The sequence below is a fragment of the Babylonia areolata genome, chromosome 35 (assembly GCF_041734735.1).
Source record: "Babylonia areolata isolate BAREFJ2019XMU chromosome 35, ASM4173473v1, whole genome shotgun sequence".
NCBI classification, from domain to species: domain Eukaryota; kingdom Metazoa; phylum Mollusca; class Gastropoda; order Neogastropoda; family Buccinidae; genus Babylonia; species Babylonia areolata.
In genome coordinates this window covers 21,643,644-21,667,575 of record NC_134910.1, presented here as the reverse complement: position 1 = coordinate 21,667,575, position 23,932 = coordinate 21,643,644, and the positions used below count along the sequence as shown (strand labels likewise).

The 23,932-nt window shown below is 45.9% G+C and overlaps 1 protein-coding gene across 1 annotated transcript; it reads left to right on the top strand.

Annotated features, from left to right (window-relative positions):
* Window positions 1–489: 489 nt before the first annotated feature.
* Window positions 490–23,106, top strand: LOC143277949 (WD40 repeat-containing protein SMU1-like). The gene is given in 14 exon segments (XM_076582931.1): window positions 490–536; window positions 2,141–2,207; window positions 3,669–3,812; window positions 5,698–5,850; window positions 8,424–8,574; window positions 11,227–11,315; window positions 13,550–13,690; window positions 15,488–15,583; window positions 16,855–16,982; window positions 18,558–18,659; window positions 20,204–20,396; window positions 22,310–22,441; window positions 22,443–22,463; window positions 22,965–23,106. Coding segments are annotated over 14 exon segments (1,542 nt in total). The 5' UTR covers window positions 490–510; the 3' UTR covers window positions 23,064–23,106.
* Window positions 23,107–23,932: the final 826 nt, after the last annotated feature.

The following is a 23,932-nucleotide window of genomic DNA, read 5'->3' as shown; positions in this document are numbered from 1 at the left end:
TGTGTGTGTGTGTGTGTGTGTGAGTGTGTGTGTGGGATGCCAGTGTGCGTGTATGCATGTGTCAGTGTGTGTTTGTCAGTGTGTGTGTCAGTGTGTGTCAGTGTGTGTGTCAGTGTGTGTGTGTGTGTGTGTGTGTGTGTGTGTGTGTGTGTGTGTGTGTGTGTGTGTGTGTGTGTGTGTGTGTGTGTGTGTGTGTGTGCGTGCGTGCGTGCGTACGCCGTAGTGCGTGCCGCCGCGTCAGTGTCACTGAGGTTTTGCTTGAGTTCTCAGTTTTTATGTTCAGTCTTTTTTTCTATGTATCTTATCATTACCATGCTTATAACTTCATGTGGTATTGTGTAGTGTAGATCTCCTGTTCAGGGCGGGGACTGGATGTAAAAAACCCGCCAGTGCCTATCTGTTATACTCGAAAATACAGAATTTTGTCTTGTCGTACTGATAAGAAACGATGCTACTGTGTGTATAGTCTCAGTAACACACACTGAAGTTCCGGTCTTGAAATTCAACAACATGGCTGTGGTGATTGAGTCCGCCGAGTAAGTCATTCTGTGTTTTGTCGATACTTTGTTCGTTGTTTTTTTGTGGGTATATTTGTGTGCTGTAGTTTAACTACGAATATATGCTCAGGCCTGCACAGGCAATTATTTTGAAATCGCGCATGACTGCGGTCAACAGCAATATATTTTCTGCTTTGTGCTGCCTGCAACACTTCCAACACACACATCACAAGGCTACAAATAAGTCCAACAGTACATTTAGAATGTGCTCACTTCGTACAGTGTGCTGTACAGTAAAGAGTATAGATTCATACAACAAACGTACTCCTAACAAGCTGGACTTTGCTAGTTGTGTGAGTTTCAACATAAAGCCTCAGGTGCGTTTGGCAAGGTTTTCATGGAACGATGAAGTTGATGAACTGTTTGTTTCATTTTTTGTTTGTTTTGTTTTTGGTTTTATGCATCCAAAATTGACTTGATATGTTGTCTGGCCCAGATGTAGTCTTGTAATGTATATCCCAGTTGTAGTCTTGTACTGCATGTTTGACTGGAAAATCAAACTGAGCGTCTAGACAGTTTGTCGGATGAGACGATAAACTGAGGTCCCTTGTGCAGCTTGCACTTGGCGAACTGGAAAAGAACCCATGGCAATGAGAGTGTTGTCCTCTGGCCAAATTAAGTAAAAGAAATCCACTCTGATAAGTACATAAAATATATTATAAGCATGCACTCAAGGCCTGACAAACGTGTTGGTTTATGCTGCTGTCAGGCATCTGCCTAGTAGATGTGGTGTAGCGTATATATTGATTTGTCCAAACGCAGTGATGCCTCTCCAGAAACTGAAACTGAAACTCCGGATTTAAGTTTTAATATCAAGAATGCATTTTTGCATTGAGATTGACAAATCAGGCTTGTTTACTTAGCTAGGTTCTGCAGACTTCTTTTAATTGAGTATTATCAGCAAAAGTGTGGTTAAGAGCAGAATGACCAGAAATGACATCAGAAAGAGGAGCATACAGAACAAACTGCATGAAAGTGAGAAGAATCACATTTACTATCCAGTGATGAGTGAATTATTTTAATTCTTCAGCTTGCACATGCAAGGCAGTTTCCCCAGTTCTAGTTCTACCTATCTGCCTGAATGATTTTTTTTTCAATTTCAAAGAATCTGTAGAAGGTACATTGATCAGGTGAACAAAGCTGCAAGAGAAAACCAAGAAAATAGGGGAAAAAATGGCCCAGCAAAGAATAAGAAAACTTTGAAACTGAAGCACAGACTGTCGGATACTGACAACTGCATGGTTGTGGATGTATATTCTGTAATGAAAGCTTAGTTATTCTTTCGTGTGACTGATGAACTGGGGAATAGTTTTTCATGATAGTTCAGTTCATTTATGATCAGTTCAGTTCAGTTAATCAAGGAGGCATCACTGCCTTCTGACAAATTCATATACACTACACCACATCTGCTGAGCAGATGTCTGCCCATAACATGTAACCCAACGCGCTTTGTCAGGCCTTGATGATAATGAAATAATATTACACTGATTACAAGGAATTATTTTTTGCTGTCAGTATTATCCATATTACTGATGTTATAATATTATCATGAATGTATCATTATTGTATGTTTTGCTTTTCAGTGTCGTACGTTTGATTGAACAATATCTGAAGGAGAACAATTTGTTGAGGACTCTCTCTGTTCTGCAGGTAAACATTTTGTGTCTGTGTATAGTCCTCAGTGTGTTGCTGTGTCCGTGTTTTCAAATTGTTATGTATGCATGCGCGCATTTGTTATAAACATATAATATGTATCTTCTTCTTTGTTTGTAGGCTGCAACTCCCACATTCGCTCGTATGTACACGAGTGGGCTTTTACATGTATGACCGTTTTTACCCCACTATGTAGGCAGCCATACTCTGTTTTGAGGGGTGTGCTTGCTGGGTATGTTCTTGTTTCCATAACCCACCGAACGCTGACATGGATTAAAGGGTCTGTAACATGCGTATTTGATCTTCTGTTTGTGTATACACACGAAGGGGGTTCAGGCACAAGCAGGTCTGTGCCTGTGTTGACCTGGGAGATCGGAAAAATCTCCACCCTTTACCCACCAGGCGTTGTTACCAAGATTCGAACCCCGGACGCTCAGAGTCAGATTGAAAGTCCAGTGCTTTAACCACTCGGCTGTTGCACCCGTCATAATATGTATTTGTATGTCACAGTGTTTATGTGTCTGTGTATTCATGAATACTTGTAAGATATTTTGTATGTACATGGATATGTCCACATGTGTGCATGTTTGTGTGTTCTACTTCTATCATGTGCATGGAATTTCTTTGTATGTGTAGTTTGTGTGTACAGATGAGTGTTCTCATGCATCAGTAATGATTGATACATTTTTGTTATTTCTGTGTGACTGTGTCACTGTGCATCATGTTAAAAAATGTTATAGATAAAAAAATAATTAAAAAAAAAAGAAAACGAAGACATCTCTGAGTAAAGATTTCTGTACAAATATGTGCGCACTGGATGGTTAAGTATTTAAAATTGTACAGTCGACAGGCGCAATAGCTGAGTGGTTAAAGCGTTGGATTTTCAGTCTGAGGGTCCCGGATTTGAAACTCGGTAACGGCGCCTGGTGGGTAAAGGGTGGGGATTTTTCTGATCTTCCAGTTCAACATATGTGCAGGCTTGCTAGTGCTTGAGCCCCCTTCCTGTGTATAAGCAAGCAAAAGATCACATACGCACGTTAAAGATCCTGTAATCCATGTCAGCGTTCGGTGGGTTATGGAAACAAGAACATACCCAGCATGCACTGCCCTGAAAATGGAGTATGGCTCCATACATGGCGGGGTAAATAAACAAAATGGTCATACACGTAAAATGTTACATGTCTGTCTGAGTGTGTGTGTGTGTGTGTGTGTGTGTGTGTGTGTGTGTGTGCCTGAAATCTGATTGAATGACATTGACAGAGGAAACGAATGATTAGCACCCAAATGGCAGCCGTCAGTTGGCTCTACCCAGGTAGGCAGCCTGTGGTGCAAATGACACAGTGTTTGTAAAGCGCTTAGAGCTTGGTTTCAGACCGAGGATAGGCACTATAAAAGTATCCATATCAAATCAAATCAAATCAAACAGGATGGTGAACTGGGTGTGGTTGTGGTGTGCAGGATGAGAGCGGCATTTCTCTCAACACGGTGGACTCTGTGGAGAGCTTCACCTCCGACATCCAGGCAGGGCACTGGGACACTGTGCTGCATGCCATACAGACCCTGAAACTGCCTGACAACAAGCTGATCGATCTCTATGAACAGGTGTGTGGGTGTGTACACGTGTATGTGGGTGGGTGTGTGAATGAACTTCCTTTTTCGCTTCGTCAAGTCTCCACACTCAGCTCTTTCAAGTCTGGCCTTAAAACCCACCTCTTCCCAAAATAGCCTCCCTTGCCTGCCCTTCCTTGTCTTTAGTTTCTACAGTATTAGAGTTATGCATGCGTGTGAATGACTGGTGCGAAAGCGCTTTGATTTGTCTCTGCACAAGATCCAGCGCTATATAAATACCTTTATTATTATTATTATGGTCCGAAAGAGTATGCTTTCTTTATGGTATGTGGAGCAGCAACGTGTTTGCATGTGTACATGTGTGTATGTTTGTGTACATACACATATATTATGTCCTAGGCTTAATCTTAGCCCCGTCGCCAAAAATTAGTGAGGTAGCCCTGTGTCCTGTAAGAACTTCATGACAATCTATGAAGCAAGAGCATCAAAGAAACAAGAGTAAGAAAATGCAAAAAAAAAAAAAAAAAAAAGACATAGCTGCTTGGATGCACAAGTCAGGGATCGAAGATGGCTGTCGGAAGAAGAAGAGGGCGCTCTACTGGCACGTACAGGGGAGGTAATATCTTGGGGGTTGGGGGTTAACTAGCCGCATCTACTTTCCTCTTCTCCCCTTACAGCCGGGTGGTAGTTTGCACCGGGCAGGGAATCGGATCCCAGCCGAAGTCTGCACCAGTGGGTCACGGTAAGTGGGAGGTGGGGGGGGGGAGATATCCTATTGAATACATTGTAATTCGTATTGTATTGTATTACTCTTCTTTGTCACTATATGTTTCTCTGTTTGAAATTCGGGGTGCTCTCCCCAGGGAGAGTGTGTTGCTACACTGAGAGTACCACTCTTTTTTTTCTCTTTTTTTAAAATTAAAAAAATTTTTTTTTTTATATGCCTGCAATTTTATTTGTTTTCCTATTGGAGTGGATTTTTCTATACAATTTTGCCAGGGACAGCCCTTTTGTTGCCATGGGTTCTTTTACGTGCGCTAAGTGCATGCTGCGCACTTGACCTCGGTTTGTATTTGTATTTGCATTTCTTCTTATCACAATAGATTTCTCTCTGTGAAATTCGGGCTGCTTTCCCCAGGGAGAGCGCATCACTATACTACAGCGCCACCCTTTTTTTTGTGTGTGTATTTTTTCATGTGTGCATTTTTTGTTGTTGTTGTTGTTTACCCTATTGAAATGGATTTTTCTACAGAATTTTGCCAGGAACAACCTTTTTGTTGCTGTGGTTTCTTTTATGTGCGCTAAGTGCATGCTGCACACGGGACCTCAGTTTATCGTCTCATCCAAATGACTAGCGTCCAGACCATCACTAAAGGTCTAGTGGAAGGGGGAGAAAATACTGGCGGCTCTGGGACTCAAACCAGTGCACTCAGATTCTCTGGCTTCCTAGGCAGATACGTTACGTCTAGGCCATCACTCCACTTTATATGTGTGTGTATATATATGTGTGTTCATACAATTTCTGATTATCATGTTGTGACAGTTATTTGTATCATCGTGCTGACAAAATATATTTACATATATAATTATGTGTATGTGTACATGTGTGTGTGGGTGCGTACGCGTGTTTGTGTGTGTGTGTGTGTGTGTGCGTGCGTACGTGTGTGTGTGTGTGTCTGTTTGTGTGTGCATGTGCATGCGTACGTGTGTGTGTGTGTGTGTCTGTGTGTGTATGTGCATGCGTGTGTGGATGTGTGTGTGTGCATGCATGTGGGTGTGTGTGTGTGCATGCATGTGTGTGTGTGTATGTTTGTGTGGGTGTGTGTATGTGTGTGCGTGTGTGTATGTGTGCATGCATGTGTGTGTGCATGTGTGTGTATACGTGCGTGCGTACACGCGCATGTGTGTGTGTGAACAGATTGTGCTGGAGCTGATAGAGCTGCGGGAGCTGGGCGCGGCCAGGTCACTGCTGCGACAGACGGACCCCATGATCATGCTGAAGCACCAGCAGGCAGACCGCTACATCCACCTGGAAAACATGCTGGCTCGCTCATACTTCGACCCCAGAGAGGTGAAAGGGGAGGGGAGGGGGGGGGGGGGGGGGGTAGGGTTGTGGGGGGGCTGTTGTGAAGAGGCCAGGCCTGGGAACTCTCAGCAGTGGGGGGGGGGGGGGGGGGGAATAAAGTTTTTTGGTGTCAGAAAAGAAACTGTGAATTATTGTTTTAGCTTTTAGGAGAGGCCCCCTAAACTTTAAAAAAAATAATAAAATTTTTAAAAAATCGCAAATTTCGTTTTCGGCCTGAGGTGTCCCCTGGACCCTGGCCTATTTTCAGAAGAAACTCCTGGGCAGTTCCCCAGTCTGAGAGGGGGTGGGGAGTGGATGTGAGGGTTGGAGTTTGGTGATGGTGTGGGTGTGGTGGAAAGAGGGGGGGGGGGGGGGGGCTGGAAGTGTTTGTTTCCCACCAGGAAAACATGCAGGCTCGCTCCGACTTCGATCCCAGAGAGGTGTGAGGAGGGGCGCAGGGGGGTGGAGATGAGGATTGGAGTTTGGTGATGGTGTGGGTGTGGTGGAAGGAGGGGGTGGGAGTGGGGTAAAAAGGTGTTTGTGGGAGTCGCCATCCGATGAACGAGGAAGAAAAAGAACATGCAGTGCTTCCTTTACAGTTTTCCAAGTGTTCACCTTCACCTTCACCTATCCCGTAGTCTTGTGGACCGTTGGGGCGCCACAGGTGATCTGGCAACCAGCATCCTCCAATCCTCTCAGTTTTCTGACCTTCTGATTGTATCGCTCAACCTCAAGCCCGTCCATTCTGGGATGTTGTCCTCCCATCTCTTCCTCTGTCTGCCTCTCCTTCTCCCCTTTGCACTGTGCCCTGCAGGAATGTCTTGGCAAGTTCTGATGATCTCATGACATGGCCATACCATTTGAGCTTGCGTCTCTTGACCAAGGTCAACAGGTCTTCGTAGGGCCCAATGACTTGCCTGATTCTGTTTCGAACTTTTTCGTTCGTGATATGATCTTTATAGGAGATGCCCAGGAGTCTTCGAAAGCATCTCATCTCAGTTGACGGTATTGTCTTTTCTATTTCAGCTGTTAAGGTCCACGATTCACATGCATACAAGAGTATTGATGTCACCAGGGTACGCATCAAGTGTTGGAGACACCTGTTTATGTTGTCGGAAGTGCTGTGGCCTATAGGACAGTACAGGGTGAGGGAAGAATGGCAGAGGAAGGAAGGGGAAGTTTTACTAACTCTGTGGGGTGCGGGAGGATGGGGGTGGGGGTCAGGTGATTTTGCGATGGGTTTTTCCACAGGTCTGTTGACATTCTTACCATAGACTGGTGTGTTCGTGTCGACAGGATAGCTAACTGCTGTACCTTGGCGCGTTTGTGAGTCACGGTTGTTTTGTAGAATGCAGTTTTATTTAGAAAACTTTTTCTCTTTTTTTTTTCATTTAGTTTTGTCTGTTGTTTATTCAGAGGACATTCCATACATGATTGGGTTTCTTGACCACGGCCCAATATTGGTCATGCTAGAGCTGAATATCAGAACAGGCGCCACTGAACACCATTGGAATGACTCAGTAGCAGTGCAGGGTCTCTTCTGATGTGTGGCCTCCTGGCGACCTAGCATCGATAGTTCCATGTAGACTGCCAGTGCTGGGACTGTGACAGACGAACCTGGGTGTGACTTGTATTTGTATTTGTAGTTCTTTTTATCACAACAGATTTCTCTGTGTGAAATTCAGGCTGCTCTCCCCAGGGAAAGTGCGTCACTACTCTACAGCGCCACCCGTTTTTTTTTTTGTATTTTTTCCTGCGTGCAGTTTTATTTGTTTTCCCTATCGAAGTGGATTTTTCTATAGAATTTTGCCAGGAACAACCCTTTTGTTGCTGTGGGTTCTTTTTCGTGCGCTAAGTGCATGCTGCACACAGGACCTCGGTTTATCGTCTAATCCGAATGACTAGCGTCCAGACCACCACTGAAGGTCTAGTGGAGGGGGAGAAAATATTGGTGGCTGAGCCATGATTCGAATCAGCGTGCTCAGATGCTCTGGCTTCCTAGGCGGACGCGTTACCTCTAGGCCATCACTCCACTATTATGTGTGTATAGTTAATTCAGAACGAGCAGTGTTGGAGTGTAATGTCACTGAGACTGTGCAGACGACGGGGTGTCAGCAGAAATGAAAAATTAAAATTGAAAATAATACTGCTTCTTCTTCTTCTTCTTCTTCTTCTTCTTTGTTCGCAGGCTGCAACTCTCATGTTCACTCGTATGCACACGAGTGGGCTTTTACGTGTATGACCGTTTTTACCCCGCCATGTAGGCAGCCATACTCCGTTTTCGGGGGTGTGCATGCTGGGTATGTTCTTGTTTCCATAACCCACCGAACGCTGACATGGATTACGGGATCTTTAACGTGCGTATTTGATCTTCTGCTTGCATATACACATGAAGGGGGTTCAGGCACTTGCAGGTCTGCACATATGTTGACCTGGGAGATTGTAAAAATCTCCACCCTTCACCCACCAGGCGCCGTCACCGTGATTCGAACCTGGGACCCTCAGATTGACAGTCAAATGTTTTAACCACTTGGCTATTGCGCCCGTCAAATACTGATTGAACTGCCCCTTTTTCTCAGGCTTATGTGGACGGACAGACAAAGGAGAAGCGACGTCAAGCCATCGCACAGGCTCTGGCAGGCGAGGTAAACGTGGTGCCACCGTCTCGTCTGTTGGCGTTGCTGGGGCAGGCGTTGAAGTGGCAGCAGCATCAAGGGTTGTTGCCCCCTGGTATGTGTATGTGGGTGGGAGGGTGGGGGTGTGTGAGTGTAGGTGGGTGAGTGTGTGTGTGTGGATGGGTGTGTGTGTGTATGTGTAGATGGATGTGTGTGTGTGTGTGGATGGGTGTGTGTGTGTAGATGGGTGTGTGTGTGTGTGTGTGTGTGTGTGTAGATGGATGAGTGTGTGTGTGTGGATGGGTGGGCGTGAGTGTAGGTGGGTGTGTATGTGTGTGGGTGTGGATTGTGTGTGTGTGTGTGTGTGTGAGTGTAGATGGTTGGGTGTGTGTGTGTTGTGTGGGTGCATTTATGTGTGTGTGTGTGTTTTGATATGAAATGAATCCTAATTGTGTCTTTAGTTCAGTGTTTTTAACACTCTGCCCCATGAATCATCCGATGTGGCCCACCAGAAGTGCCTATTCAGTCCCTGAGCCGCCAGATGCGGCCAACTAAACAGTGTTCATTTACCTTTACTTTCGCTTAAAATTAGCAGTCCCATAATGCACCGAGAGCAGACGTACTTCTTCTGCGTTCACTCGTATGCACATGAGTGGGCTTTTACGTGTATGACCGTTTTTACCCCGCCATGTAGGCAGCCTTACTCCGTTTTCAGGGGTGTGCATGCTGGGTGTGTTCTTGTTTCCATAACCCACCGAACGCTGACATGGATTACAGGATCTTTAACGTGCGTATTTGATCTTCTGCTTGCATATACACACGAAGGGGGTTCAGGCACTAGCAGGTCTGCACATATGTTGACCTGGGAGATCGTTAAAATCTCCACCCTTTACCCACCAGGCGCCGTCACCGTGATTCGAACCCGGGACCCTCAGATTAACAGTCCAACAGCTTTAATCACTTGGGCTATTGTGCCCGTCTGCAGACATACATTTCTTACTCCTTCAGTGCAGCCATTTTGAAGCAGGTGGATGAGAGGTTTCTGAGCTATGAATCTTTAAAGTTGATGATTTTTATGGACAAAAATGGCTCAGAATGATTGATTGGACATGCCTTCGATCATGGGCAACTGTCGTGATGAGGTATCTGTATTTGTAGCTGAGTTTTTAGAGACTGAAAAAACCAGCACACACACACACACACACACAACAGATCACATGGTGAGAGTCAGTTTTCACAGTTTTAGATGCGCACACTGCTTCAGATTTTTTCAAGAACATGTTTGATGTATAAAATATAATAAATCTTTTTTTTTATTTTTATTTTATTTATTTTTTTTTATCATTCTTCCTAATTGAAATCTTTCCCAATTTACTTGTGTGTAAAACTGACGTTTTATGCAGGTCATGAGCTGTTGCATAACAGTGGAGCGATGGCCTAGAGGTAACGCGTCCGCCTAGGAAGCGAGAGAATCTGAGGGCGCTGGTTCGAATCACGGCTCAGCCGCCGATATTTTCTCCCCCTCCACTAGACCTTGAGTGGTGGTCTGGACGCTAGTCATTCGGATGAGACGATAAACCGAGGTCCCGTGTGCAGCATGCACTTAGCGCACGTAAAAGAACCCACGGCAACAAAAGGGTTGTTCCTGGCAAAATTCTGTACAAAAATCCACTTTGATAGGAAAAACAAATAAAACTGCACGCAGGAAAAAATATATTAAAAAAAGGGTTGCGCTGTAGTTTAGCAACGCGCTCTCCCTGGGGAGAGCAGCCTGAATTTCACACAGAGAAATACAAATACAAATTAAGCCTTATTTCAGTTTTTGTTGTTGTTTGTTTGGTATGTGTGAGTTCTGTGCGGAGTTACTGCCCTTCACACAGGATTTAGAAGTTCCCCTGGGGGTTTCTGTCAGGGGGGAAAAAAAGTGAAGATGGTTTTGTGAGAAGAGAAGAGAGTTATTTCTGCTGTATAGTATGCAGTCTATGTATAGTCCATAATATGTATCTATGAGTCAGCGTGTTTCGATGTATAATGACCATGTGTATGGAGAGGGAGAGAGAGAGAGAGAGATGTGTGTGTGTGTGTGTATGTTGTCCACAAGTAATAATAATAATAATAATTAGTATCTATATAGTGCTACATCTTGTGCAGAGACAAATCAAAGCGCTTTCACACCAGTCATTCACACGCATGCCTAACTCTTAAAACTGGAGAAACTGAAGAGGCAGGCAAGGGAGGCTATTTTGGGAAGAGGTGGGTTGAAAGAGCTGAGTGTGGAGACTTGACGAAGCCAAAGAGGAAGTTCATTCCAAATGCAAGGTCCAGAGACAGAGAAAGAATGACGTCTATTTAGACCTGGTTTATCCATGACATTATATCATATTGTGTTATATTACTGTTTGTCACAACCGGTACCTCTCTGTGGACTTCAGGTCGCTCTCTCCAGGAAGAGTGCATCGCTACAAGGCTTGCTGCCGGAAAAAAAAAAAAAAAAAAAAAAAAAAAAAAACTGCAGAAAAATCTGCCCCAATATACTTGTTTATGTGTGCCCACAACTGAAACCAGACTGAATGTCACAGGAAACGAATGATAAGCAGTTAGTTGTCAGTTGGCTCTACCCATGGTGACAGCCGTTGTGCAAATGACTTGGTTTTTGTAAAGCGTTTAGAGCTTGGTCTCTGAGTGAAAATTCGCACTATATTACATATATTGATAATTATCAGTAATGACAACAGTAATAATCGCCGCCTTCGCTGTGTTTGTTCAGGCACAACCATTGATGTGTTCCGTGGCAAGGCAGCTGTTAAGGAACAGGAAGAGGAGAAATACCCCACACAGCTCAGCAAGTTTATCAAGGTAGGTGGAACAACATGAATACAGCTCAATAAGTTTATCAAGGTAGGTGAACAACATAAATTTTGTAGGCATCCTTCAGTCTCTGAAGACTATGGAGTTGCGCTCAAGGTGTTTATTCTGGTACAGCGTCGGGTGTGGCTGGCCCGTCCGACGCGGGAATGACAGTCCCTGTGGCAGAGGGCACAGATGAAGTCTGACGCTGGTCTGTCTGCCTGGGCTGCAGCCTTTCTTCTCATTCTCTTTTCCTCGTGCTGCTGAGCGAGTGTCTCTTCGAACTTGGAAAGACCTTTCTGCACAGTCTGTCTCCAGGCTGACCGTTCGAGGGCTGTTGCTTCCCAGTTGTTCTGGTCGATGTTCAAGGCTTTTAGGTCCCTCTTGCACACGTCTTTGAATCGCAGCTGTGGTCTGCCTGTGGGACGTTTTCCCTGCACAAGTTCTCCGTAGAGGAGGTCTTTAGGGATCCGTCTGTTGTCCATGCGCACAACATGGCCAAGCCAGCGCATACGTCTCTGTTACAGCAGAGTGTACATGCTGGTGGTAGGTGGTAGGTGGAACAACAAGAATACAGCTCAACAAGTTTATCAAGGTAGGTGGAACAACATAAATACAGCTAAACAAGTTTATCAAGGTAGGTGGAACAACATAAATACAGCTCAAGTTTATCAAGGTATGTGGAACAACATAAATACAGCTCAAGTTTATCAAGGTAGGTGGAACAACATAAATACAACTCAAGTTTATCAAGGTAGATGGAACAACATAGATACAGCTCAAGTTTATCAAGGTAGGTGGAACAACATAAATACAGCTCAACAAGTTTATCAAGGTATATGAACAACATAAATACAGCTCAACAAGTTTATCAAGGTAGGTGGAACAACATACACACAGCATAGTACATTTATCAAGGTAGGTGGAACAACATACCCCACACAGCACTGTACATTTATCAAGGTAGGTGGAACAACATACCCCACACAGCATAGTACATCTATCAAGGTAGGTGAACAACATACCCCACACAGCTGTGTACATTTATCAAGGTAGGTGAACAACATACCCCACACAGCATAGTTCATTTATCAAGGTAGGTGGAACAACATACGCCAAGAAGCTGTGTACATTTATCAAGGTAGGTGAACAACATACCCCACACAGCTGTGTACATTTATCAAGGTAGGTGAACAACATACCCCACACAGCTGTGTACATTTATCAAGGTAGGTGAACAACATATCCCACACAGCTGTGTACATTTATCAAGGTAGGTGGAACAACATACCCCACACAGCATATTACATTTATCAAGGTAGGTGAACAACATACCTCACACAGCATAGTACATTTATCAAGGTAGGTGAACAACATACCTCACACAGCATAGTTTATTTATCAAGGTAGGTGAACAACATACCCCACACAGCTGTACGTTTATCAAGGTAGGTGAACAGCATACCCCACACAGCTGTACGTTTATCAAGGTAGGTGAACAACATACCCACACTTAGACATATTTATTCAAGGTAGGTGAACAACATACGCACACACATCTTAGTAATTATCAAGGTAAGTGAACAGCATACCCACCAGCTGTACGTTTATCAAGGTAGGTGTAACAGACATACTGAACAAGCTGTGTGTGTGGTGTAGTGTATGGATTTGTCTGAACGCCGTTACACTTCCTAGACAAACTGACATTTGTGTGTATGGTGTGTGGTGTGGTGTATGGATTTGTCTGAATGCAGTTACACTTCCTAGACAATCTGATATTGAGAGCAGTGTATGGTGTACCATATATTATATGGATTTGTCTGAATCAGTTACGCCTCGTAGAGAAAGTGACGTTGTGTGTATGGTATATGGTTGGTGTGTATGGATTTGTCTGAATGCAGTTACACCTCTTGACAATCTGATATTGAGAGCAGTGTATGGTGTACCGTATATTATATGGATTTGTCTGAATCAGTTACGCCTCCTAGAGAAAGTGACGTTGTGTATGGTATATGGTATAGTGTATATGGATTGAATTTGTCGGAACGCAGTTACGCTTTCTAGAGAAACTGATATTGAGGACGGTGTGTGGTGTATTATGTATGGATTTGTCTGAACGCAGTTACGCTTTCTAGAGAAACTGATATTGTGTGTGGTGTAGTGTATACGGATTTGTCTGAGCGCAGTTACTCCTCTTAGAGAAACTGACATTGTGTGCATGGTGGGTATGGCGTGTGACGCAGTTTGGCAGCAAGGCCCACGTGGAGTGTGCGAGGTTTTCCCCTGACGGCCAGTACCTGGTGACGGGGTCAGTGGACGGCTTCATCGAGGTTTGGAACTTCACCACGGGCAAGATCCGCAAAGATCTGCGTTACCAGGCCCAGGTCCGTGCGGTGTTTAGTTTGTTGGTTGATTGGGGGGGAAGGGGAGGGGGCTGTTGTGTGTGGGTGGGGGTGGGGTGCTGAGGTTGTGGAGGAGGGATGTGTGTGTGTATGTATAAACAACAGGTGGTGGAGGTCTGGAGTCGACCGGAGGAAGTGGAGGAGGCGGCGGGTTGGCGTTGTTGAGAGGGCCAGGAGTAGAGGGCCCAGAGTGTCGGCAAATCGATTGCGATCGCGCCTTAATTTTAGCATGATTGCCCAATCAAGCTACATAATTATGTGACCTGCTTGGAGACATAATTTGACAAAAATCAAGAACGCCAGCGAATCGACAGACAGGCAGAAAATATGGAAAAAAAAACCTTAGCCGTATGAAGAGCACAGGAGCAGGACTCATGATGGTTGCCGGAAAAAGAGGGTGCTAGCTAGCGGGACAAAGGGGAGGTTACCTACTTCCGGGAGGTTATGGGCCGTAGTTGCTTTCGTTTTCTCCGCATAGGTGGATAGTAGTTTGCACAGGACAGGAATGTCAGACCCCTGCCGGAGTCTGCACTAGTTGGGTCACGGTTAGTATGTTATGTAAACGTAATTTTAGATAGAAAATTTCCTTTATTTGACAATAGAGAGTTTTGGGTCCCTTAGTTTATTGGTTGATGGGGGAGGAGGGGATGTTGTATGTGTGGGGGGAGCGAGTGTGGCGGTGGGGTGGTTGTTGTGGAGGAGGTGTGTGTGTGTGTGTGTGTAAACAACATTTATTTGACAATAGAAAGTTTATGATGACAGTGTACGTGTCAGTGAGAATCAGAATCAATTTCTATGTCAGTTAAACCTCAACAAAGTTTACAGGACACGCATGCAAAGTTAGGTGTGTGTTGTGTTGTGTTGTGTTGAGAGGTATATGTGTCTGACTGCGTGTTCACGATATTCATTTGACGACAGAGAGTTTGTGATGAATGAGCAGTGTGAGTTGTGTGTGTGTGAGCGCGGATAATTGTTGACGTGTTGTGGTGATGGTGACAGGATAATTTCATGATGATGATGATATGTTGTGGTGATGGTGACAGGATAATTTCATGATGATGATGACATTGATGGTGACAGGATAATTTCATGATGATGATGATGATGACATGTTGTGGTGATGGTGACAGGATAATTTCATGATGATGATGACATGTTGTGGTGATGGTGACAGGATAATTTCATGATGATGTGTTGTGGTGATGGTGACAGGATAATTTCATGATGATGACATGTTGTGGTGATGGTGACAGGATAATTTCATGTGTTGTGGTGATGGTGACAGGATAATTTCATGATGATGATGACGTGTTGTGGCAATGGTGACAGAATAATTTCATGATGATGGTGACGTGTTGTGGTTATGGTGACAGGATAATTTCATGATGATGATGACGTGTTGTGGTGATGGTGACAGGATAATTTCATGATGATGATGACATGTGGTGATGGTGACAGGATAATTTCATGATGATGATGACGTGTTGTGGTGATGGTGACAGGATAATTTCATGATGATGATGACGTGTTGTGGTGATGGTGACAGGATAATTTCATGATGATGATGACATGTGGTGATGGTGACAGGGTAATTTCATGATGATGATGACGTGTTGTGGTGATGGTTTCATGATGATGATGTGTTGTGGCGATGGTGACAGGATAATTTCATGATGATGATGACATGTTGTGGTGATGGTGACAGGATAATTTCATGATGATGATTACGTGTTGTGGTGATGGTTTCATGATGATGACGTGTTGTGGTGATGGTGACAGGATAATTTCATGATGATGGACGACGCAGTTCTGTGCCTGACCTTCAGCCGGGACTCGGAGATGCTGGCTTCTGGCTCCCAAGATGGGAAGATAAAAGTGAGTGTTGTGTGTGTATGTGTGTGACATGTGGTGTGTCTGTTTGTGTGTGTCTGTGTGTGACGTGTGTGTGTGTGTGTGTGTGTGTTTGCCTGTATATGTTTGTGATCGTTTGTTCTTTTTGTTTAATGTCTATCCACCCTTTTGATTTTAGACATATTTGTGAATAGTGTGTGTGGGTGTGTGTGTGTTTGTGTGCATTGCAGTGTATGTGTGAGGGTGTATGTGTGTGTGAGTGAGTGAGTATGCAAGTTTGCAATGAAACAGCGTTCTTTCTTCTGTCCGTTACACAACCAACATTGACTTGCAGATGACTGTCATGGTTCATGTGTAAAAAAACTGTTCAAAAGGGTGGTTCTTCTTCTTCTTCTTCTTCTTCTTCTGCATTTGTGGGCTGCAACTCCCACGTTCACTCGTATGCACACATGTGGGCTTTTACGTGTATGACCATTTTTACCCCACCATATAGGCAGCCATACTCCGCTTTCGGGGATGTGCATGCTGGGTATGTTCTTGTTTCCATAACCCACCGAACGCTGACATGGATTACAGGATCTTTAACGTGCGTATTTGATCTTCTGCTTGCATATACACACGAAAGGGGTTCAGGCACTAGCAGGTCTGCACATATGTTGGCCTGGGAGATCGGAAAAATCTCCACCCTTTACCCACCAGGCACCGTTACCGTGATTCGAACCCGGGACCCTCAGATTGAAAGTTCAACGCTTTTACCACTCGGCTGTTGCACATTGAGTTGATCAGTCAGCTTAATCATTTGCCTGAACAAGAGAGAACGTGGCGAAATCAAGTTGCGTCTCGGTCAAACAGCATCTGTGCTCGGTGGGTTAAGCTAAATTGTAGGTTTGCTGATGCGGCTCGGGAGTCCGAAGGTTCCTACGAAATTCAAAATGTTCCAACCAGATTTCCTGATTTGTTCCGACAAACACTTGCCAGGGGTTGGCATCTCTGCTCCGGCGAGTGACAGTGACACTGATGTGTGTGTGTGAGAATAGAATATAATAGAATAGAATACTTTTTATTGTCATAAAACCTTAAAGTTTATAAGACACAATGAAACATAAACATATTAAGAAGAGAAACATTCATGAACAAATTTCGCCAGCCTTGGCTGTATTTCTGTTAGAAGGATCAATTCACTAGACTTTGCATTTGGACGACATATATCGATTAGGAATCTGTGTCTGTAAGTATTGTGTGTGTGTGTGTGTGTGTGTGTGTGTGTGTGTGTGTGTGTGTGTGTGTGTGTGCAGGTGTGGAAGATCACCACTGGCCAGTGTCTGCGCAAGTTTGAGAAGGCACACGGCAAGGGCGTCACCTGCGTCAGCTTCGCCCGCGACAACAGTCAGCTTCTCAGTGCCTCCTTCGACATGACCATCAGGTGAGGAGGGGGTTGGGGGGCAGGGGAGGGGGGGAGGAGGGGGGCTTGACGAGGGAGGTGTGGTGTGGTGTGGAGGGCCAGTGTGGTGGTGGTGGTTGTGGTGGTAGTGTGTCGGTGGTAGTTGTGGTGGTTTTGGTGATGGTGGTTGTTGAGGTGGTGGAAGTGGTGTGGTGTTGGAGTTGTGGTGTTTTGGTGGTAGTGATGTTGTGGTGTGGTGATGGTGTGGTTGTGGTGGTGTGATGGTGTTTTGGTGGTGGTGGTGGTGTGATTCAGATTGTGGTGGTGGTGGTGTGATTTTAGTGGTGGTGGTGTTTTGGTGATGGTGGTGGGGGTGGTGTGATTGTAGTGGTGGTGGTGTGATTGTAGTGGTGGTGGTGGTGATGTGATTGTAGTGGTGGTGGTGGTGTGATTGAAGCGGTGGTGGTAGTGTGATTGTAGTGGTGATGGTAATGATTGTAGTGGTGGTGGTGGTGTGATTGTGGTGGTGGTGGTGTGATTGAAGCGGTGGTGGTTATGTGATTGTAGTGGTGGTGGTGTGATTGAAGCGGTGGTGGTAGTGTGATTGTAGTGGTGATGGTAGTGATTGTAGTGGTGGTGGTGGTGTGATTGTAGTGGTGGTGTGGTGTGATTGAAGTGGTGGTGGTGGTGTGATTGTAGTGGTGGTGGTGGGGGTGGTGTGATTGTGGTGGTGGTGGTGGTGATTGTAGTGGTGGTGGGTGGTGTGATTGTGGTGGTGGTGGTGTGATTGTAGTGGTGGAGGTGGTGGTGGTGTGATTGTAGTGGTGGTGATAGTAGTGGTGGTGGTGATGTGATTGTAGTGGTGTTGGTGGTGTGATTGTAGTGGTGGTGGTGGTGGTGATTGTAGTGGTGGTGGTGGTGGTGATTGTAGTGGCGGTGGTGGTGGTGGTAATTGTAGTGGTGGTGTGGTGTTGGTGATTGTAGTGGTGGTGTGGTGTTGGTGATTGTAGTGGTGGTGTGGTGGTTGTGACAGCGGTGGTGTGGTGGTTGTGACAGTGGTGGTGTGGTGGTTGTGACAGTGGTGGTGTGGTGGTTGTGACAGTGGTGGTGTGGTGGTTGTGACAGCGGTGGTGTGGTTGTGACAGTGGTGGTGTGGTGGTTGTGACAGCGGTGGTGTGGTTGTGACAGTGGTGGTGTGGTGGTTGTGACAGCGGTGGTGTGGTTGTGACAGTGGTGGTGTGGTGGTTGTGACAGCGGTGGTGTGGTTGTGACAGTGGTGGTGTTGGTGATTGTAGTGGTGGTGTGGTGGTTGTGACAGCGGTGGTGTGGTGTTGGTGATTGTAGTGGTGGTGTGGTGGTTGTGACAGCGGTGGTGTGGTTGTGATGATGGCGGGGTGTTAGCATGGTTGTTGTGGTGGCATCATGTGGTGGTGTGTTATTGTTGTGGTGGTGGTGGTGGTGGTGTGGTGGTTGTGGGTTGTTTTTTTTTCCTCCTTCTGGCAGCACTGAGTTAACCCCCCCACCACCACCACCCCCACCCCTTAGTTCCACTCATCGTCAACCCTTGGAGTGTGCGTTGTGCTTGTGTGCTAAGTGATGCTGTTGCCATGGTTTCAGAATCCACGGTCTGAAGTCCGGAAAACAGCTGAAGGAGTTCAGAGGTCACACTTCGTTTGTTAATGATGCCGTGTTTAACCAAGATGGTCACCAGGTGATCAGGTTGGTGATTTTCTTTTCTTTTTCTTTCTTTCTCTCTTTCTCTCTCTTTCTGTCTTTCTCTCTCTCTCTCAGTCTCTCTCTCTCTCTCTCTCTCTGTCTCTGTGTCTAAGTTCTCTTTTTATCTCTCTGTCTCTCGTTCTTTGTGTCTCTCTTTGAGTCTCTCTCTCTCTCTTTGTTTGTCTGTCCTTCTTGCTCTCTTTCTCTTTCTCTGTGTCCCTGTGAGTCTCTTTCTCTCTGTCTGTCTCTGTGTTTGTCTGTATGCCTGTCTCTGCCTCTGTCACCATTAACTCTCTCCATACGAACGGCGAAAGAGACGACGCTATCAGCGTTTCACCCCAATTACCATCATCAAAATATTGCAAGCGGAAGGCTCTTATACTGAAGAGGTGAATATTGACAAAGAATACCACAATTCTGACGACGGAAGCTAAAGGTTGGGTCATTCAGACACCCACTGGACATCCGAGGGGTCTGTGTAGAGGAGAAGAGAGGACTGGCCATACTGAGACAGGTTACAGTATATCTTTGCAGTATTAGGTTTCAGTTTCAAAACGAGCTTTCAGATGCCTTTGAAATGCATGGACATTTGGTTGGTATACATGTATTTTTCAGCCTGTCACTTGTAGCTATGGTAACGTTTTGGAATGAAAATTCTTAAAATTGTGTCTGTGTTTATGGATTCACCTACACTAAGGATGCGCCATTGCAGAATCAGTGGGGCAGTTAACTCACTCAGTACGGTCAGTCCTCTCTTCTCCTCTACACAGACCCCTCGGATGTCCAGTGGGTGTCTGAATGACCCAACCTTTAGCTTCCGTTGTCAGAATTGTGGTATTCTTTGTCAACGTTCACCTCTTCAGTATAAGAGCCTTCCACTTGCAATATTTTGATGATAGTAACTGGGGTGAAACGCTGTTAACGTCGTCTCTTTCGCCGTTCGTATGGAGAGAGTTAACTTGTGACCAGTGATTAGGGTTTGATGTTTTGTTTCAGCATGGTATTGTGTCCTTGGGAAAGGCACTTCACTCTGATTTATCCTCGGAGTTGTGGTGGTTTGGTGGTAGTGATGTTGTGGTGTGGTGATGGTGTGGTAGTGGTGGTGTTGTGTGGTGTGATGGTGGTTTGGTGGTGGCGGTGGTGTGATTCAGATTGTAGTGGTTGTGGTGGTGGTGTGATTGTAGTGGTGGTGTGATTGTAGTGGTGATGGTGTGATTGTAGTGGTGGTGTGATTGTAGTGGTGGTATTGTGATTGTAGTGGGTTAACTTTGGTTGGGAAAGAGTTAAAGACGGCGGAAGGAGAGAATTGGGTCCATCCTTCCTATGCCGAAACCTAGACACATGGATATACAGAGGTGCCAACTGTTCAAACCAATTAAATCAACAATTCTCCATCAGTTTTTCGCCGTTTTAGTGAACCACCCTGGGTTTTTTTTCTGCTTTGGTCTCGTGTAGTGCCGGTCCAGGGGAGTTGCAGCAGGCATACATGTAACTGTGGTGTAGAACAGAATGAGTTAACCCTTGTTTTTGACCGGTCACACCCACAGCGCCAGCTCTGACGGCACGATCAAGGTGTGGTCGGTGAAGACGGCCGAGTGCGTGAACACGTTCAAGTCGCTGGGCGGGACGGTGGGCACGGAGATCACGGTGCACAGCATCCACCCCATGGTGAAGAACGCCGAGCAGTTCGTCGTCTGCAACCGCTCCAACACCGTCGTCATCAGCAACTTTCAGGGCCAGGTTAGTCAGTGGTGTCCTGTATTAGCGTCCTAAATAAGATAAGATAAGATAAGAATAACTTTATTATCTCCAACTGGAGAAATTTGGTCAGGTGCATAATCACAACATAGACAAGTAAACAACATGGGGACCATAACTGTAAAAGCCAACAACAGCCCCTACAAAGATTACGAAGATACAAATATAAAAAAATATCACATACATCGTTTCATACATACATCCACACACTGCAGGTAATAACTAGTATTCTGAATGTAAAAACAGAAAGAATTAAGAAACATTATTTAAATATAATTATAAACATAGCCTACTATACTGCACATTGATTATAATAGACAGATAAGAATAAAGATGAATTGCGGAAAACCACAACCAGCTCAATCAGCACACACACACACACACACACACACACACACACCACCCACCCACCCACCCCAAACGCGCAGATAACTTGATTAAACAAGAGTAATAAATGAAGGGGTGCTACGACGGGCGCAATAGCCGAGTGGTTAAAGCGTTGGACTGTCAATCTGAGGGTCCCGGGTTCGAATCACGGTGACGGCGCCTGGTGGGTGAAGGGTGGAGATTTTTACGATCTCCCAGGTCAACATATGTGCAGACCTGCTAGTGCCTGAACCCCCTTCGTGTGTATACACAAGCAGAAGATCAAATACGCACGTTAAAGATCCCGTAATCCATGTCGGTGTTCGGTGGGTTATGGAAACAAGAACATAGCCAGCATGCACACCCCCGAAAGCGGAGTATGGCTGCCTACATGGCGGGGTAAAAACGGTCATACACGTAAAAGCCCACTCGCGTATATGTGAGTGAACGTGGGAGTTGCAGCCCACGGATGCAGAAGAAGGAGAAGAAGGGGTGCTACAGCTGAGTGGTTAAAGCGGTGGACTTTCAGTCACACACACACAGACAAACAGGCACAGACACACACACACACACACACACACACACACAGGCACAGACACACACACACACACACACACACACACACACACACACACACACAGAGTCAGACATTAACACTTTAGGGATGGTTGCCCCGTACAGATTGTGCGCAGTTTCTCCAGCGGGAAGCGGGAGGGTGGAGACTGTGTGCGCCACGCTGTCACACACACACACACACACACACACACACACACACACACACACACACACACACACAGACAGACACACACACACACGCACGCACACACACACACACACACACGCACACACGACACACACACAGAGACACACACACACACACACAAATCACACATACAGACACAGACACAGACACACAGGCACAGACACACACACAGAGTCAGACATTAACACTTTAGGGATGGTTGCCCCGTGCAGATTGTGCACAGTTTCTCCAGCGGGAAGCGGGAGGGCGGGGACTTTATGTATGCCACGCTGTCACACACACACACACACACACACACCACACACAGACACACACACACAGAGACACACACAATCACACACACAGGCACAGACACAGACACACACACACACACACACACACACACACAGAGTCAGACATTAACACTTTAGGGACGGTTGCCCCGTGCAGATTGTGCGCAGTTTCTCCAGCGGGAAGCAGGAGGGCGGGGACTTTTATGTATGCCACGCTGTCACACACACACACACAGGCACACAGGTACAGACACACACACACACAGTCAGACATTAACACTTTAGGGACGGTTGCCCCGTGCAGATTGTGCGCAGTTTCTCCAGCGGGAAGCGGGAGGGTGGGGACTTTATGTATGCCACGCTGTCACACACACACACACACACACACAGACACACACAATCACACACACACACACGCACACACACACACACACACACATACACACACACACAGAGTCAGACGTTAACACTTCAGTGACGGTTGCCCCGTGCAGATTGTGCGCAGTTTCTCCAGCGGGAAGCGGGAGGGCGGGGACTTTGTGTGCGCCACGCTGTCCCCTCGCGGCGAGTGGATCTACTGCGTGGGGGAGGACATGGTGCTCTACTGCTTCAGCATCACCACCGGCAAAGCTGGAAAGGACCCTCACTGTGAGTCGCTCGCACGCTCACGAGCTCGCTCGAGCCCTGTCTGTCCTGTTCTTATTCTGGCCCTTTCGTCTTTGTTTTACCACTCACTTACTTTTTTTGTGTGCAGTTGTATGTGACACTGTGTAATAATCCTGTGTTTCTGGTCATCTGTGTGTGTGTGTGTGTGTGTACACGATTGTTTAATAACCATGTGTTTTGGTTGTTCATGTGTGTGTATGCATGTGTGGTTCTATTTAAAAACCTGTGTTTTGGTTATCTCTGTGTGTGTGTGCAGGTTTGTGTGATTCTGTTTAATATCCCTGTGGTCTGGTCTTGCGTGTGTGTGTATGTGTCCATGTTTCTGTTTTGTAATCCTGTGTTTTGGTTGCCGTTGTGTGCACATCTGTGTTATTCTGTTTGACAAACCTGTGTTTTGGTTGTGTGTGTAGGTATAGGTGTGTGTGTGTGTGTGTGTGTGTGTAAAACTTGTAAAGAGATTGTGTGGATGGTTGTGGTGTGCAGGTTCACGAAAAAGACGTCATCGGCATCTGTCACCACCCCCACCAGAACCTCATCGGCACGTATTCAGAGGATGGATTGCTCAAGTTATGGAAACCCTAGCCATTCTGGGTGTGCTTTTTCCTCTGGGTCTGAAATCTGTTATTGTTGGGGAGGGGGAGGGTGGGGGTGGGGGCAGGGGGGGGGGGGGGGGTTGTGAGGTTGGAGTTTGACTGTTTCTGTTTGCATTTGTTGACGCTTGTGAGAGATGTGTGTTTTACACAATACAGAACTGTACTCCACTCTGCGTGAAAGATTAGCAAATTTTAATTGTTTTTATTTGGTCTTTTTTGGGGGTGGGCGGTTTTAGTTTTTTTTATGATTCTCCTCGCACCCTTGGAGATGTGGAGGATCTAAGTGTGGGAGAGGTACCCAGAATGTTTCAGACTGAAAACTGAGTTCGTGGGCTTCAACTCCCACGTTCACTCGTATATATGCGAGTGGGCTTTTTACGTGTATGACCGTTTTTACCCCGCCATGTAGGCAGCCATACTCTGCTTTCGGGGGTGTGCATGCTGGGTATGTTCTTGTTTCCATAACCCACCGAACGCTGATCAGGATCTTTAACATGCGTATTTGATCTTCTGCTTGCGTATACACACGAAGGGCGTTCAGGCACTGGCAGGTCTGCACATATGTTGACCTGGGAGATCGTAAAAATCTCCACCCTTTACCCACCAGGCGCCATCACAGTGATTCGAACCCGGGACCCTCAGATCGAAAGTCCAACGCTTTAACCATTCGGCTATGGCGCCCGTCGAAAATGTGTTCATCTCAGTGCAGTTGGGGAGTTATCTTCCTGTAGTCATGAGTGAGGTAGCCTGTGGCCATGTGTTTCCCAGACACTGCGTTTCCCCAGGGAGCCAGCCGATGATTGCGTGTGTCGTTGCTCTTTGTCGACATTGTCAGTGTCTTCTTTTCTCAAGCTGTTC